At 43.7% G+C, this 13,221-nt stretch overlaps 1 protein-coding gene across 1 annotated transcript; it reads left to right on the top strand.

Annotated features, from left to right (window-relative positions):
* The first annotated feature begins 4,973 nt into the window (after window positions 1–4,973).
* Window positions 4,974–7,053, top strand: otos (otospiralin). Its single transcript, XM_021622361.3, has 4 exons — window positions 4,974–5,151; window positions 5,534–5,602; window positions 6,293–6,319; window positions 6,560–7,053. The coding sequence occupies exons 2-4, from the start codon at window positions 5,542–5,544 to the stop codon at window positions 6,745–6,747; spliced, it is 276 nt and encodes a 91-aa protein (XP_021478036.1). The 5' UTR covers window positions 4,974–5,151; window positions 5,534–5,541; the 3' UTR covers window positions 6,748–7,053.
* Window positions 7,054–13,221: the final 6,168 nt, after the last annotated feature.

Raw genomic sequence — 13,221 nt, 5'->3', positions numbered from 1 at the left:
TCAGCGTTCAACACCATAGTCCCCTCCAAGCTCGTCACCAAGCTTAGAAGCCTGGGACTGAACACCTCCCTCTGCAACTGGATCCTGGCCTTCCTGACGGGTCGACCCCAGGTGGTGAGGGTAGGCAACATCACCTCCACCACGCTGACCCTCAACACGGGGGTCCCACAGGTGTGTGTGCTTAGTCCCCTCCTGTACTCCCTGTTCACCCATGACTGCGTGGTCAAGCACGACTCCAACACCATCAAGTTTGCTGATGACACGACGGTGGTAGGCCTGATCACCAGCGACGATGAGACAACCTACAGGGAGGAGTCCAGTGACCTGGCAGTGTGGTTCATACTGGGTTCATACCTCTCCCTCAATGTCAGTAAGACCAAGGAGCTGATCGTGGAGTACAGAAAATGGGGGGGTGAGCACGCCTCCATCCCCATCGACGGGGCTGCAGTGGAGCAGGTCGAGAGTTTCAAGTTCCCTCTGTGTCCACAAACCGTAAACAGTTGTGAAGAAGCCGCAACATCACTTCTTCATCAGGTTGAAAAGATTTGGATGGGCCCTCAAATCTACAGCTGCACCATTAAGAGCATCTTGACTGGCTACATTACTGCTTGGTATGGTAAATGCACCACCCTCGATCGCATGGCACTACGGAGGGTGGCGCGGGCAACCCAGTACATCACTGGGCCGAGCTCCCTGCAATCCAGGACCTCTATCAGGCGGTGTGAAAGGAAGGACCCTAAAATTGTTAGACTCCAGCCACCCAAGCTATAGACTATTCTGTCTGCTTCCGCATGGCAAGTGGTACCGAAGCAACAAGTCTGACACTAACAGGCTACTGAACAGCTTATATCCCCAAGCCATAAGACTGCTAAATAGCTAACAAAATGGCTACACAAACTATATGCAATGACCCATTTAATTGTTTCATTGACTCAAACTCACTCTATGCACACTCTATACACACTCACACTGACACTCCAACACACAAACTTATATTTGTGCATGTGACAATAAAAACTAGAAAAACTTGAACTGGAGGAACAGGTGTAGCAGTACAGGTGGTATGTAGACTGCCTGCAGAGTTCTACAGGTCAGATGATGTGTCCTGGGACACTTCATAGGCATACAGCTTTACTATACCTTATGTCTTTACCTCTCGTCCCCTTCTCCCATCTCTCCTCTCATAAGAAAAAGGTTTCCTGTCTCTTGTCCCTCTGGTCTCCGCCCAGACATACTACCACTGGGGTCCATGCCCCAACCCCAGCGTCCAGCCCAATTTCAACCTGCAGCAGGTACACACACACACACACACACACACAGCTTTAAAGCGTACATTCTTAACAACACCGCTCTCCTACCCTTACCAGTACTTGGGCACTTGGTACAAGATAGAGAGCATCCTTTGAGAGAGGGAAGTGCATCCAGGCTGACTACTCTCTGAGGGGAGACAACACCATCAGTCTTCAACTCGCAGTTCTAGTCAGTATTTATTTGTGTGAGTGTGTACAGTAGGTGTGAGTGAGTGAGTACAGTCTGTGTGAGTGCGTACAGTAGGTGTGTGAGTGTGTACAGTATGTGTGAGTGTGTACAGTAGGTGTATGTACAGTAGGTGTGAGTGAGTGTGTACAGTCTGTGGCCTTTGTAGGCCTCCTTGCTTGCACTCGCTTTTTCAGTTCTGCCCACAAATTTTCTATAGGATTGTGGTCAGTGCTTTGTGATGGCCACTCCAATACCTCGACTTTGTTGTCCTTATTAAGCCATTTTGCCACAACTTTGGAAGTATGCTTGGGGTCAATTGGAAGACCCATTTGCGACCAAGTTTTAACTTCCTGACTGATGTCTTGAGATGTTGCTTCAATATATCCACATCGTTTTCCTCCCTCATGAAGCCATCCATTTTGTGAAGTGCACCAGTCCCTCCTGCAGCAAAGCACCCCCACAACATGATGCTGCCACCCCCGTGCTTCACTGTTGGGATGGTGTTCTTCGGCTTGCAAGCCTCTCCCTTTTTCCTCCAAACATAACAATGGTCATTATGGCCAAACAGTTCTATTTTTGTGTCATCAGCCCAGAGGACATTTCTCCAAAACATATGATCTTTGTCTCCATGTGCAGTTGCAAACCGTAGTCTGGCTTTTTTTTATGGCGGTTTTGGAGCAGTGGCTTCTTCCTTGCTGAGAGGCCTTTCAGGTTGTGTCGATATATGACTCGTTTTACTGTGGATATGTTACGTTCACTGTCTTCAAACTCCCTGTCATAGATGAGCATGTAATTCCACATCTTTTAATAAAGTGAAACTTTTACAAAAAAAACAGGTGAACAGAAACCGAACGTGATGCAACCGTGGCACACACAAACACACACAGAAAATAAATAATTACCCACAAACATAGGTGGGGAAAAAAAGGCTGCCTAAGTATGATTCTCAATCAGAGACAATGATAGCTGCCTCTGATTGGGAACCACACTCGGCCAAAAACAAAGAAATAGAAAACATAGAATGCCCACCCAAATCACACCCTAAACTAAGTAAATAGAGAAATAAAAAGGCTCTCCAAGGTCAGGGAGTGACAGGATATAGATACTTTTGTACCTGTTTCCTCCAGCATCTTTACAAGGTTGTTTGCTGTTGTTCTGGGGTTCATTTACACTTTTCGCACCAAAGTACGTTTATCTCTAGGAGACAGAACGCGTCTCCTTCCTGAGCGGTATGACGGCTTTGTGGTCCCATGGTGTTTATACCTGCGTACTATTGTTTGTACAGATGAATGTGGTACCTTCAGTCATTTGGAAATTGCTCCCAAGGATGAACCAGACTTGTGGAGGTCTAAAATGTATTTTCTGAGGTCCTGGCTGATTTCTTTAGATTTTCCCATGATGTCAAGCAAAGAGGCACTGAGTTTGAAGGTAGGCCTTGAAATACATCCACAGGTACACCTCCAACTGACTCAAATGATGTCAATTAGCCTATCAGAAGCTTCTAAAGCCATGTCATAATTTTCTGGAATTTTCAAAGCTGTTTAAAGGCACAGTCAACTTAGTGTATGTAAACTTCTGACCCACTGGAATTGTGATACAGTGAATTATAAGTGAAATAATCTGTCTGTAAACAATTGTTGGAAAAATTACTTATGTCATGCACAAAGTAGATGTCCTAACCAACTTGCTAAAACTATAGTTTGTTAACAAGATATTTGTGGAGTGGTTGGTTGAAAAATGTGTTTAAATGACTCCAACCTAATTGTATGTAAACTTCCGACTTCAACTGTACCAGAGGTGTGGACTCGAGTCACATGACATGGACTCGAGTCAGACTTGAGTCACAACTATGAGGATTTTAGACTCGATTTGACAAAATCAAAAAAGTTACGTGCAACTCGACTTTGACTTTAAGACCAATGACTTGTGACTTAACTTAACCTTGAGCCTTTTGACCCAAACTGATGTAATGGATGTGAAATGGCAAGCTAGTTAGCGGTGGTGCGCGCTAATAGCGTTTCATTCGGTGACGTCACTCGCTCTGAGACCTTGAAGTAGTTGTTCCCCTTGCTCTGCAAGGTTCGCGGCTTTTGTTGAGCAATGGGTAACAATGCTTCGAGGGTGGCTGTTGTCGATGTGTGCAGAGGGTCCCTGGTTCGAGCCCAGGTAGGGGCGAGGAGAGGGACAGAAGCTATACTGTTACACTGACTTGATAATGCCCAAATATTAAAAAGATGACATTATCAAAACTGTGCAGAGCATCAACTCTTCATTTAACGGATTACAGTTTGAATCGGACAGCAGCCAATCAAATTGTGCCAGCGAAGAAAAAGTTGCGCGTGGCAGTGCAGAGGAAGGTCGGCGGGTGAATTCAGACGAAGCCCTTGGAAAGATGTTATTGTTTTCGGATATAAAGACTACGCTGTAGTCAACAAAAAACTGGGGTGGACTGCCGCCACTCTATTTCTTGACAGACTTTTATTGAATTTGGTATTTTGCATCACAGGGCCCTGAGATAAGACAGAACAGGAAAGTGTTTATGTATCACACACGTAGTCTCCATGTTCTGGTTTTATCTCCCATCTTTGGGATCTGTATTTTTTTCTCAGACATTCAGGCCAGTGTTTAAATTGTAGGCCTACAATTTCAGTTCAGTAGCAGTTGTTTTGATGTACCTTTTAATAAATGATTGTAACTTTATGGCAGGATTGTTTTAGGTGTCTAGAGTATATCTGGAGAGAGACAGAGAGCAATATTTTGTTTTTGTTGTCTCTGATGTGTCTTTATCATGGCTACCCATGTATTTCCATGGAAATAGAAAGTTTATTTGGAAAGTAATAAATATATATATTTTTAAAAGCAGTCATGATTTGCGTGAATTTAAAATACTAACTATTACTCTGGTTAAAAATATGAAATGTTATTCAATTTGGTGAAGAGCACCTTGTTTAGGACTCAAAACTCAAAGTTTAGGACTTGAGACTTGACTTGGGACTTGTCGGTCTTCACTTGAGACTTGACTCAGACTTGAGTGCTAAGACTTGAGACTTACTTGTAACTTGTAAAACAATGACTTGGTCTCACCTCTGCTACCTACAGATGTAGGATCTTAATTTGATAACAATTTTTTTGCTTAGAATTTTCATTTTCACTTTGAAATTTCCGACTTGATTTGCCCTAATGGAAAATGTATTAACCCTTACAAAATGGTGCATTAATAATAATCCACATAGTCATTTTAATATACTGTTGCTGCAGGATTATTTTCCTGCTGTAGCAAACTGGCTCAAATTAAGATCCTACAGCTGTACCATCTAAGTTCTACTATCTATCTATCTATCTATCACATGATTTTATATTTATAGACTTTGCAGACTGTAGTGGTAGACCTGTTAGTTTATAATGTGGTTTGATTGATTTATTGTCAAGCTATGTAACAATGGTGATGGTTGCTTCATGGGATGAATATAATGCCGACAGCATGAGTTAGTTCTCTGGCCTCAAACTGAAGACGTGTGGTTGTGACAAGGGTATGTGGGGAGGGCTGTGTGTATGTGTGTATTGGGTGGGACGTGTGATCTTATAACAGGATCCTGCTGCTTCATTCCTGCCGTGAGCTTTAGACTCTTCTAGACCCCGAGACAGACAGCACCTCTGGAACGACACACACAGGTAAAAAGAACAAGACTCTTCTCACTACAACCCAGTGTTGTTGTTTTGATTCTGATTAATATGTACAGTTTAGAGTTAGTAGTTTAGGGGGGTTTTCTTCAATGAACTCTAGGCTATGTGTATAATATGTGTTTTTACAATGTCTACTCGGGCGGTTTAGAGTGTTGATTGAGGACCTAGTAGCTGAGAAATGTAACTGTTTGTTAGGATTGTATTTTTTTATTTTGCGTATTTATGCATGTGTAGTTTTAAATGTGTATATTGTATCTCAATGTGTATTGTGTCCACAGGGCTCACCTGGAAATGAGACCCTCAGTCTCAGTGTTGACTCCGTGTTAAAATAAAGTTTAAAACAATTATAATAATGTGTTTGTGTTTTCAGAAGTCAGGATGAAGTTGCTGGTTCAGCTTAGTATTCTCTTCCTCTGTCTCATCACCTGTAAGCTCACTGGTGAGTCTCTCTGCCTCCATTAAAATGAGGCTGCAAATAGAAGTCTCCATCAGCATTTCTCCATCAGCAACCTCTGGGATAACCTCAGTTATTTTACCTTCTGCTTGCTCTTAGGGGGTTTAGGCCGGGACTGATGTTAAGCATTTTATGTAAAATATAAATCCATATTGTGTGTCGTTGTATGTAGTTAATCCATATTGTGTGTCGTTGTATGTGCATAATCCATATTGTGTGTCGTTGTATGTAGTTAATCCATATTGTGTGTCGTTGTATGTAGTTAATCCATATTGTGTGTCGTTGTATGCAGTTAATCCATATTAAAGTGCTAGAATAAGTACACAGCATTAGAAGTTAACTGACTCAGAGCTGGAGATAACTATGACTTAATGGTGGATTCAGGAATTACCGCTTTCTGCATACATAAGGAGAGGTTTGTTATGAGAACTGCATGTGGACAAAGAGCACTGTGTGTAGGTGTGTGTGTGTGTGTGTGTGTGGGTGTGTGTGTGTGTGTGTGTGTAAACCCAGTGAGGAATAATATTTGAGGAGGAAGGAAGAAAGTTTCTTCAGGTATCCCAGAGTCCTCAGGGAGGGGCTAATTTTTCCGAACTCTCAATCCCTTCTTTGTGTGTGGAATACGTGAAATGCTCCAGAATGCTAAACTTCTCTCCATCCCTCTCCTCTTTACAGATGCCAGAGCCTTCACCCCTGAAGGAGGTAAAATAGACCCCCACACACACACACACACACACACACACACACACACACACACACACACACACACACACACACACACACACACACACACACACACACACACACACACACACACACACACACACACAGAGACCTTCTGTAACATGTGCTGATAGGCCCTACATGATTATTATATTATGTAGACTTCCTTGGGGTTGTCAGTCAGTGAGTGTTGTGATTTGTTTTTGTCTGTGTCTGTAGTTCCATATGATGAGCCCCCGGCAGTCCCATACTGGCCCTACACCACCTCAGACTTCTGGCACTACGTAGAGTACTTCAGGTCTATTGGAGCCTACAACCACATCAATGAAATGGCCCGGGCCTTCTATGCTCACCAACACCTGGGAGACACACTGGGATATGAGACCAACGAGGGACATGAACATTGAGGAGAGAGAGAGAGGGAGGGTAGAGGGAGAATGAGATAGAGAAGGTGGGGAGAGGGGCAGGAAGGGAGAAAATAGGGAGAGAATATAAGGAGAAGGGAGGGAGGAAAAGAGGGCAACATAAGGATAAGTCATATTGTCAATTGAAATGCATTTAAAAAACAAGGTTATATAAATATGTATTTGGCCCTATCATTAAATATATGAATGCATCTCACAGATGAGAAAAAAACCTTAATTCCAAACACTGCTATAATCTAAAAAGTTATATCAATGTAATGTTCAATAATAATACATTTTGACAAGAAATGTGATCTCGTTGTCATAATTTATTGTCTTTAATTTGGATACTTGCAAGGATTAGGGATAGGGATTTTGTATGTGGAATTTTCACAAAATATAGATTTATTTTACAATTACCTATGAGTTTCCAATCCTAGGTATGTTACTCCTTTCATCACCTCGGTGTTTGTCCAATGTTTTACATAGTTTTATCTACATTTTAGCCAACCTTCAATCTCTACCTACACCCAAACCACCGGTTGATTCCTTGTGACAGTCAAGCCCATTATATTGTTACAAAAAAAATAAGTGGTGTTACGAGAAAAGGAGATGAGTGTAGAGCAGGGCTCTCCAATCATGTTCCTGGAGAGCCACCCTCCTGTAGGGTTTCCCTTTAACCCTAGATGTAACTAACCTAATTCAGCTACTCAACCAGCCAATTCTTAGAATCAGGTGGGCTAGATTAGGGTTGGAGTGAAAACGTACAGGATGGTAGCTCTCCAGGAACAGGGTTGAAGAGCCCTGGTGTAGAGGCAAGCGGTGGTGAGGAAGATTGGTGTCAAGCACAAAAATAAAAAAAACTTACTCTGGTAGGTCAGAAATGGAACTTGACAAGAGTGAGAATGAATTACCTGCGAAGGCAGGTAATCGTCCCTATGATGACAAAGATGATTCTGGCCCGGTGGGAGTGAGATGTTTGGAATGAATGGATCCTTGCCTTCTGGCTGGTCCATATGTGGTGTCAGGTTGGGTGGAGAAGAGGTTGGGGACTGTGGAGTCTGTGAAAGTAACTCAAAGTGGACTTGTGATGATTTTTTGCGTTTCTTCCGTCCAGAAGGAGCAGGCACTCTGCACCATGTGCCTCGGGAAAATAACTGACTTAAAGCTCCTCTCTGTTGGCCTTCAATAAGTCAATATATTCACCTTGTCAGCGTAAAATAAGTATGCTATGGGCTATGCAGAGCCGAGGTCGGGTCCATTCAGGTCTATCAGCTGTAGTTACATAGACCCGAGACCTGATGTCAATCAAACAGGACCTGACTAGGACCCGAGGGAAAAGTTAGAATTTTGGACCCACTTAGGTCCCGGGTTGGGTCTCGGGGATTCGGGTTCAGGTGGACCCGTGAAGATGTCAACTGTGACAGTCTGCTGTGACTGCGGAGGCAGTGAAGAGAGTAGTAGAGGAAGATGGGTCCAGGGCGAGGGATCCTAAGAGGCTCCCTGTGAGTAGGCCGAGGCCAATAGAGAGTGATAGGAATAACGTGCTTCTTCAGTAAGGTTGGTTTCTTAGCATTCATAACCAATGGTTATCAACCTTACTGCAGAAATGGAACGTAAATCACAGAAAATAGATGTGGTGGCAGCTGCAGAGAAGTTCTTGGGTGTACAGGATTTTACTGCAGAAGAGTTACAAGGTGTGCTGAACGATAGCGTCCCGTCCTCTCAGATAGGGCCAAGTAGTGGAATAGTGGTGAGGTTAATGGGTGTAGTTGATAGGGATGAATGGAGAGGCCGTGACCCACCTCACACTCCAGTACAGTAGGTGGTGGTGTATGCAAATTTAAAGAAGAATGTCACATTCGTCGTAAGGATCGGACCAAGGCGCAGCGTGAGTAGAGTTCCACATAATTTAATACATCGAAACTCAATGAACAAAACAACCAAACAAAACGTGAAGCTACTGATGTGCACTAAGGCAACTTATACACAGACAAGATCCCACACCAGAAAGTGGGGAAAAGGGCTGCCTAAATATGATATCCAATCAGAGACAATGATAAACAGCTGTCTCTGATTGGGAACCATATCAGGCCAACATAGAAATACAAAACATAGAATATACAAAAACTAGAGTACCCCCCTAGTCACAACCTGACCTAACCAAAATATATAGAAAAACAGGGATATCAAAGGTCAGGGCGTGACAAAGAATAAGAAGAAGTGGCATTGATCTATGCTAGGGGAAACTTTGATGGGGAGGCTGATTGTCGGGAACTTGTTGTTGGAAGATGGCGGAAGCAGATGTTCTGTTTGAATCAGATGGCGTGTCGAGTGGAGATGAGAAGAATTGGAATACAGTGACGAATACATAAAGAAATTAGAGAAGTAAAATAGTAGTGGAATCTTGTAAATCCAAGCCTAGTTTTTTTTTTATGGTCGGAGTAAGGGTTTTGGATCGATGGAGTTACCTGGGAGATCCGTTTGTAGTCTCTATGAAAATCGCGGCTGCATTGGGTAAGGTGGTGTTGGTGAGAGTAACGAGAAGTGGCCTCAAGAAAATATCAGATTGGAATGTGTGATGTGTGGATCTTCGAAGCAGGGCGCCTATGAAGAGTGTTATCTCTGAGGTGCCGCATGAGGTGAATGCAAAGGATATACGTGAAGAATTGGATCAAGTGGTTGGTGCACACCGACTGACCCGCATGGTGGATGGAGCGAGGAAGCCCACTCCATCCATTCTGTTGTTTTCTGAAGAAGAGTCTCTGCCTTCTCACGTGTATTCGGGTTTTATGACATACCAGTGGTGTAAAGTACTTAAGTAAAATTACTTTAAAGTATAACTTAATTTTTGGGGGGTATCTGTAATTTACTATTTATTTTTTTGACAACTTTTACTTCATTACATTCCTAAAGAAAATAATGTACTTTTTACTCCATCCATTTTCCCTGAAACACAAAAGTACTCGTTACATTTTGACAGGAAAATGGTCTAATTCATACACTTATCAAGTGAACATCCCTTGTTATCCCTACTGACTCTGATCTGGTGGACTACCTAAACACAAATAGTTCATTTGTAAATGAATGTCTGAGTGTTGGTGTGTGCCCCTGGCTATCCGTCAATAAAACATGCAATACAAATTATGCCGTCTGGTTTGCATAATATAAGGAATTTGAGACTATTAATACTATTTTACTTTTGATACTTAAGTATATTTTAGCAATTTCATTTACTTTGACTTTGACTTTTACATTAGTCATTTTCTATTAAGGTATATTTACTTTTTCTCAAGTATGACATTTGAGTACGTTTTCCACCACCGAGATACCCTGTGAGAGCCTACGTGACCAAACCCATGCATGTGTAAAGTGTATGTAGACGGGAGGAGTATCATATGCCAGCTAAATCTAAATGCTGCAATTGTGGTAGTGAACATGCACCCAAATTCCTGTAGTTTCCTGTTCGGGTGAAGGAGACAGAGGTGGCAAGAATAAGGCCTGTCCAGAATGTCTCCTATTCGGAGGAAGCGAGAAGAGTGGAAGAAAGGAGTGAAATTGAAGAAATAATGTTAGTAGGCGTAGAGACACTAGAGGGATACTGACATCCTGCATGCTAAGGTGGACTTTGTTGCATTTATTGCATTGGTTTTCAACTGCACAGCGCAAACAGAGAGAAAATCTGAGAAAATAGTCATCATTGTGAGTGCGGCTGAGGCATTACAAGGAATCCTGTGGATTAATGCTTCGTCCTCACAGGCCCCTGAGCCTGTGTATGGATGTGTTTTGAATTGTGACTGAAGGAGTGGGATTATTTATTTATTTTTGTTACATTTTGTATGTCATTTTTGTTTCGCTACCCTGTACAGTAGGTGGCGGCAATACACCAACCTTAAAGATGAAGAAGTGAGTAGGCTCAAATTCCATGTCAGCAGTGAATAGTTTATCATCTGGTAAATATAATAGGAGTGACCTACTATTGGAGGCATTCATGGTATTATAGAGAATTGAGAGACTGGGTGTAGTAGTGAGATTCTGCTGGGTCCCAGCACATTCGGGTGTGGAAGGGAATGAAGTTGTAGACCAGATAGTTAAATCAAATCAAATCAAATCAAATCAAATTTTATTTGTCACATACACATGGTTAGCAGATGTTAATGCGAGTGTAGCGAAATGCTTGTGCTTCTAGTTCCGACAATGCAGTAATAACAAGTAATCTAACTAACAATTCCAAAACTACTGTCTTGTACACAGTGTAAGGGGATAAAGAATATGTACATAAGGATATATGAATGAGTGATGGTACAGAGCAGCATAGGCAAGATACAGTAGATGGTATCGGGTACAGTATGTACAATGAGATGAGTATGTAAACAAAGTGGCATAGTATAGTATAAAGTGGCTAGTGATACATGTATTACATAAGGATACCGTCGATGATATAGAGTACAGTATATACGTATGCGTATGAGATGAATAATGTAGGGTAAGTAACATTTATATAAGGTAGCATTGTTTAAAGTGGCTAGTGATATATTTACATCATTTCCCATCAATTCCCATTATTAAAGTGGCTGGAGTTGAGTCAGTGTCAGTGTGTTGGCAGCAGCCACTCAGTGTTAGTGGTGGCTGTTTAACAGTCTGATGGCCTTGAGATAGAAGCTGTTTTTCAGTCTCTCGGTCCCAGCTTTGATGCACCTGTACTGACCTCGCCTTCTGGATGATAGCGGGGTGAACAGGCAGTGGCTCGGGTGGTTGATGTCCTTGATGATCTTTATGGCCTTCCTGTGACATCGGGTGGTGTAGGTGTCCTGGAGGGCAGGTAGTTTGCCCCCGGTGATGCGTTGTGCAGACCTCACTACCCTCTGGAGAGCCTTACGGTTGAGGGCGGTGCAGTTGCCATACCAGGCGGTGATACAGCCCGCCAGGATGCTCTCGATTGTGCATCTGTAGAAGTTTGTGAGTGCTTTTGGTGACAAGCCGAATTTCTTCAGCCTCCTGAGGTTGAAGAGGCGCTGCTGCGCCTTCTTCACGATGCTGTCTGTGTGAGTGGACCAATTCAGTTTGTCTGTGATGTGTATGCCGAGGAACTTAAAACTTGCTACCCTCTCCACTACTGTGCCATCGATGTGGATAGGGGGGTGTTCCCTCTGCTGTTTCCTGAAGTCCACAATCATCTCCTTAGTTTTGTTGACGTTGAGTGTGAGGTTGTTTTCCTGACACCACACTCCGAGGGCCCTCACCTCCTCCCTGTAGGCCGTCTCATCGTTGTTGGTAATCAAGCCTACCACTGTTGTGTCGTCCGCAAACTTGATGATTGAGTTGGAGGCGTGCGTGGCCACGCAGTCGTGGGTGAACAGGGAGTACAGGAGAGGGCTCAGAACGCAACCTTGTGGGGCCCCAGTGTTGAGGATCAGCGGGGAGGAGATGTTGTTGCCTACCCTCACCACCTGGGGGCGGCCCGTCAGGAAGTCCAGTACCCAGTTGCACAGGGCGGGGTCGAGACCCAGGGTCTCGAGCTTGATGACGAGCTTGGAGGGTACTATGGTGTTGAATGCCGAGCTGTAGTCGATGAACAGCATTCTCACATAGGTATTCCTCTTGTCCAGATGGGTTAGGGCAGTGTGCAGTGTGGTTGAGATTGCATCGTCTGTGGACCTATTTGGGCGGTAAGCAAATTGGAGTGGGTCTAGGGTGTCAGGTAGGGTGGAGGTGATATGGTCCTTGACTAGTCTCTCAAAGCACTTCATGATGACGGATGTGAGTGCTACGGGGCGGTAGTCATTTAGCTCAGTTACCTTAGCTTTCTTGGGAACAGGAACAATGGTGGCCCTCTTGAAGCATGTGGGAACAGCAGACTGGTATAGGGATTGATTGAATATGTCCGTAAACACACCGGCCAGCTGGTCTGCGCATGCTCTGAGGGCGCGGCTGGGGATGCCATCTGGGCCTGCAGCCTTGCGAGGGTTAACACGTTTAAATGTCTTACTCACCTCGGCTGCAGTGAAGGAGAGACCGCATGTTTTCGTTGCAGGCCGTGTCAGTGGCACTGTATTGTCCTCAAAGCGGGCAAAAAAGTTATTTAGTCTGCCTGGGAGCAAGACATCCTGGTCCGTGACTGGGCTGGGTTTCTTCCTGTAGTCCGTGATTGACTGTAGACCCTGCCACATGCCTCTTGTGTCTGAGCCGTTGAATTGAGATTCTACTTTGTCTCTGTACTGGCGCTTAGCTTGTTTGATAGCCTTGCGGAGGGAATAGCTGCACTGTTTGTATTCGGTCATGTTACCAGACACCTTGCCCTGATTAAAAGCAGTGGTTCGCGCTTTCAGTTTCACACGAATGCTGCCATCAATCCACGGTTTCTGGTTAGGGAATGTTTTAATCGTTGCTATGGGAACGACATCTTCAACGCACGTTCTAATGAACTCGCACACCGAATCAGCGTATTCGTCAATGTTGTTATCTGACGCAATACGA

The sequence above is a fragment of the Oncorhynchus mykiss genome, chromosome 11, assembly GCF_057628025.1.
Source record: "Oncorhynchus mykiss isolate SJ-2025 chromosome 11, ASM5762802v1, whole genome shotgun sequence".
NCBI classification, from domain to species: Eukaryota; Metazoa; Chordata; class Actinopteri; order Salmoniformes; family Salmonidae; genus Oncorhynchus; species Oncorhynchus mykiss.
The sequence above is the reverse complement of the archived record's forward strand: the minus strand, read 5'-3'. Positions and strand labels throughout refer to the sequence as shown.